Consider the following 5,430-nt stretch of genomic DNA (forward strand, 5'->3'; position numbering starts at 1 on the left):
TCACTGGTGTTGTTATTTCTCATGACGATTCTTTTAGGGAGAACGTTTTTTCAATGTCCGTCTCACTGAAAGGAAACCCAGGAAACCGAGATGCTCATCGATTACGTGCTAGTTTTCATTCTATTAGGCTTGCAGTCCAACCATTTCTTGCTCTGGTAATAGATTGATCGAGAAAAGTTCATCGGTGTAACTGAAGATGAAGTGATCCAAACAGCTCTTGATAATTGGGAGGAAGCTCACGGTAAGCCTTTTCGTTACGAAGCGTGTTTCATAATTCTAAAAGATGGTCTATCCCAAGCACATCGTTACTGCACTCGAATGCCGCTGCCGGTCTTTACAATGGAAGAAGATGTTGCTCTTGTTCGATGTTGGTTACATCGAATGATAAGACCAATGAACAATGACAATTTCTGGGAAAGAGTATTGGGACATTTTGTAGCATCGCGGAACGAAGTCATAATAAACAGTAAGAGCCTAGAACTAAGAATTGCATTCATCACTAAGGAAGTCAAACATTATACGGAAGTTTTGTGGATGGTTCACCGTAGCTATTCTAGATTATCCAACGAAGATCTGGTGAGTATCTTCCTTTTTTCCTCACTGATCAACTGCATTATAAATATCTGAACTTGTTTTTTCTATGTTTTACAGAAAACCACCGCTTAGACCAAGTTTACTGAAGAAAGCGGAAGAGAGTTTAAGCATTTTGAATGCTATGAACTCTACAGAGAGAATGCCGCTGGATTTGATGTAGTTTGATGTTTTTTTTGTATATTTGATATTATTTGCAAGTTCAAATTGTAATAAATTTCGCTTAATCTGAAGCGGAAATCTCTATTTTAAAATCTAAACTATTTTCGTTCATTGATGCCAATTCTTTTACAAGATATAAACTTAGGCAATAATAAAACGTACTACCAACTTCAATAAAAATCAAGTACAAGTTTTGGCCTCCTGTTTATCTTCAATTGACGTATCTTCCATTCAACGTGCTCTTTGACAGTTTCGCCCTTTTTTTTTTGAATTTTTGGTTGTTAACTTTCAAAACTGGAGCTTTTCTTTGCCTTTTAGCGGAACATTTTCTTGGAGCAACTTCAAAAACTTGCATTTCCCTCTTACAATTTTCAGTCTTTTTAAAACTCCCACATATCTTAGAAACAACAGCTTCAAGTTTTGCATCGCAAAAAAGTGTGATCGCCTTTTCAGCCATTGAGAAATAAATTTTAGAAGAGAAAATTCAAGAGAAGTGAATTTTGGTGTGAGTGAATTGTTTGAAATTGATGGTAATTTATAGAGGTAAAAAGTGAATTTCGAATTTCAAAAAAACTACCTGTTTGCGTTTTTGCTACAAACGCCAGCATTTTATGCCCGATCGCTGCGTTGAATCCTTGAGTGCCAGCGTTTCTCATTCCAACGCCGGCCCTTTACCTATGATCACTAGCGTTTGTCTTACGTCCGCGCGCTTGGTTATCTAGCGCCAAATGCTTTACCATAATGGAAAAACCAGTTTGGCCATCCACCTGGTTCAACAAATACATGAGTTTGTTCATTCCCATAAGAATTGCTCTAACTCCCCAAGTTAGTCTTTTGAATGCATTTTAACTTACAAAAGAAAAAGAAGTTCATTCGAACGTCATAACACCTTGTCAAAGCTTACCGCTAAGAGTTACTACGAACATTGCATTACTACATTCAATGGCCCAAGCCTGTTTCATGCGTTTTTCTACTAAACGAGTCCTTTTTAGTGCGTATGCTTGAGATATTATGATTTTTCTATGTTTTGCCCTAATAATTTGTGGAATCTGGGATTGATATTTGAAACAAAAAATTCATAGAAATGAACCATTGAGCAGCGTGTCATTACAAAGAGCAATAGAGGTGTGTAGTTTATTCTTTGCGCTTATTTTTAACTCTTGGATGATAATTTGCTAATTTAGGTAACCTTGTTTCCGAGTGCTTCTTCAACAGTTAACTCCATGTAATTCTGACTTGTGAGTATGCAATTTCCTCCAGTTGTTTCTTTCCATTTAGAAATCGATGACAACACAAGATCATGAATGAGCGTAAAGACCGACTTAATTGACATGTGCTTATCCATGTATATGTGATTGTTAGCAATTGGTTTGTGCTTATCCATTTATAAGTAAACACCGGTAAACTCACAAGCACTTGCAATCACTGTTATTTTAGTTTCCTCAAATATCTCATTAAATCTTTAGCATTTGTTAGCGTAAGCATTCTAACCTCTCAAGGACCAACAAAACCAGGACTCCGAGTTGTCTTGAGGCCCTCAGCTTTCAAGTTTCTAAAAAGCTTGATGGTGGGTGAAAAATACATGTTTATATAACAAGTTCTGGAGTTGTTAGACTCGCATCAATTTTGGTATGATCTCTACAGGTTTCATTTTGTATGACTTTTGGCATCCACGATTAAAGCCATCCTTAGCATTACTCATAATTTAACTCTTTTTACTTATACTTAATTTGCATTTCCAAGGTTCCAACTGCCAAAAACCATTCAGTATAAAAACGTTACACTTAGTGGTGGGATTTGGTCAGGTGTTCGTTTCTGGTTTTACCATTTCTTCAGGGAATGAGAGAAATATTAGGAACGGGTTGAGAATGCCTTAAGTTTCTTCACTATAAATACATGAAAATCCATGCTTTGTACAAAACCGTCTGATCCACCTTTAATATATCTTCTTTCTTATTTGCTTTCGGTATCTGCTTAAAACTTAATAACGATGAAGATTGGGTGCCTTCGTGATCAGTTATTGTAACGCACTGTGTTTTTGTAAAATGCTAAGACTTTCTAATAATGATGTAATATTTTCGATTGTATCCATCTTAATTTCTTCACGGTTCTGCATTTTGAAAATTTCTGAGGATCTTTTTACGTCACTATTAGAAAGTCTTAACACCTTACAAAAATCACATCAGCTTCAACAAGTAAGTATCATTATCATTTCTTACTCACATTCTGGATTTTGATTTGTTCCTTTCCAAAACCGTAATTTTGTTTTTGTTTGTATTTTCTTTTTCTGATCGATCAGTTAGATGAGAACGGTAGAGTTGTGTCGAAAGAGATTTTAGACAAAGCTGTTAAACAAGTGATTCAGTCTCACATGAAGGTACATATATTCAGTCAACATGTTATGACTTAGTGGTTTAAGGTTTCATGGCGAATGGATGCATGGCATGAATTTTTTTTTTTATTATTATTTAAACAGACAGTTGCGGAACGAACGAGTGCTTCGCAGAGAACTACATGCCCTGATGCTGCAACTGAATCAAGCACAGTTTTAGCTTTATTGAAATAAGCTTGCATTGTGTAGTTACCTTTGGTAAGACTGTGAAGCTGTCTTCTTAGATGCATCTGATGTGCTTTGGTTTTTGGAGCAAATCTTCGCAATCCCACTATTCAGGTAGCTCGAGGAGGAGTTCCACATCATATGATAGTTCCCCGGAGGAGGAATACCCAGTTACAAGGAGGAGTCGATATTCCAAGACTGATCCACCACAGCGATCCAATTGGGAAGAAAAGCAAAAGTTAAGGACAAGCCAAGCCACCAACGAGGACGTTTCCGAACACTTGCAGAAACATTATTTACTCACATTTGTGGTTCGAAGAAATCTAAGCTGACATCAGACGGTCAGAAAGATCAGTAACAGGTAAGGAAAAAGTTAACAGCATTGGTGGCAAAATTTTCCAAGGAGAGGAGGAGTACCCAATAAGAGTGGCAAGGCATGTCTTCAACTGGGGTTTAAGAATAAGCATATCCAGTTAAAAGTGTAAAAATAATACATTATCCGATCCTGAAAAAGAGATACTATTACTTTTACATTTTAGCATAAAAATAGGTCAAATTGAAAAAGTGATGGTATCTTTTTTCCAGAAAGTAGAATGTTTTGCAGGTAAATGAGTGCTCAAGTAGTTGATGTATATTTTTGTGTACTTCACATTGACTCACCTGCGGTAGCTACCTAAAACCCTTGATTTCTTATCTCTTCTCGAGGTACTGCAAGTTCGCATCTTGATTTAATGGCCGACGTCTTCAGTTGCTCAGAGTCGCTGTATCAGACAGCAGATACGGATTTTAGTCTAGCACCAAGTTCTTCCAGTCAGTTACTCTTTAGTTGTTAGATGATATTCTCAATATGTGGGTGTCAATTGCCTGATTACTACATGCTTGTCAGGTCATTCCGAATTAGTTATGTCCAAATTTCAGATTCCCGGGCCACTTCATGATAATAACCAAGCAAGTTAGAAATGTGATGGATGTCATAGAGGAGGTCATCACTGTAGCTCAACTAATTGGCTAGAAAGGCAGACAGTGACACAATCCTTGAGAAATCATCCAAACCTTGTTTTCAGTCAGAAAAATGTTTACCCGTAACCATATAAGCAATGGATGGCACAGTAAATCTTATAATAATATCTCCCGCTGCTATTCTCAATATAATCCCGTCAAACTCCAAGTATGGCTCAGTCGGCGTTGTACAGAAACTCTACTCTTCTAACAGTAATCATCATGTAGCAAAACTCCAACCTTATTCATTAGCGCCATGGTGATCATTCGCAGGTCTCTTTTTCATCACTGTCTTCTTCTTCTAGATTTTGTAAATTAGATTAGGGTTTATACAATATTCCTTTCAATTTCTCCATGAACCTCGAGGATCATTTCAAGATGATCTTGCATAGGTGAATTCACTTTTTTACTCGTTCAAGTTGTTTACAACTTTTTATTTATCTATTTACCATTACTAGTAAAAAACATCTAAGATGGATTATCAGACTTGGGAAAGTGATTAAGATAATCAAATTTTGGGGTAAAAACAATACTAGACAAAGATTTGAAAACCTAATTGCGTGTTTATTATACTCAGTTTTGAGAGATTTAGTCACCTAAACTTTTTTATCCTTGAATTCCTTCGTGGAAGGAACTTACTTCCACAGGGGTTTGGTAGGATTTTTGTGTTCAAGGACTTTGTTTGTTTGTTTGTAATTTGGTTGTGGCATACTAGAGGAATATGAACTAGTGTAGATGCACAACAGTTTGATTTCCTCATTTTAGTGAGCTTATCAGGTATTTGATATATATTGTTCAGAAACCGCAAAATGTCACTACGTTATGCATTTTTCATATGATCCATAAATATAATTTTTGAAAATTCCATGCCCTGAATTGTTTGTCCATTCATTATCTAGCATGTGGGTGTGAAAGGTTCAAGAGGTCTTGTGTATGTAGCCAAACCATGTTCCTCGAGGTCTGAAATGCGTAATACTCGAACATGCTTTACGTATGTATGAGTAACTGTAGTTTAGAACTGAAGGTTTTGATCGTTTGTTCTATGGAAGTTAGAAATATCTTCTTTATCTCGGATATTTTTGTTTTGAAATGTGGATGCAGAGATGAGATTGGAGATGAAG

General features: G+C 36.4%; 1 protein-coding gene across 1 annotated transcript; it reads left to right on the forward strand.

Annotated features, from left to right (window-relative positions):
- The first annotated feature begins 2,798 nt into the window (after positions 1–2,798).
- Positions 2,799–3,787, forward strand: LOC113291199. The gene is made up of 3 exons (XM_026540759.1): positions 2,799–2,948; positions 3,053–3,130; positions 3,230–3,787. Exons 1-3 carry the CDS (start codon positions 2,799–2,801, stop codon positions 3,317–3,319), a joined length of 318 nt encoding a protein of 105 aa, XP_026396544.1. The 3' UTR covers positions 3,320–3,787.
- The last annotated feature ends 1,643 nt before the right edge of the window (positions 3,788–5,430 follow it).

Source organism: Papaver somniferum, chromosome 6, assembly GCF_003573695.1.
Source record: "Papaver somniferum cultivar HN1 chromosome 6, ASM357369v1, whole genome shotgun sequence".
Classification (NCBI taxonomy): Eukaryota; Viridiplantae; Streptophyta; class Magnoliopsida; order Ranunculales; family Papaveraceae; genus Papaver; species Papaver somniferum.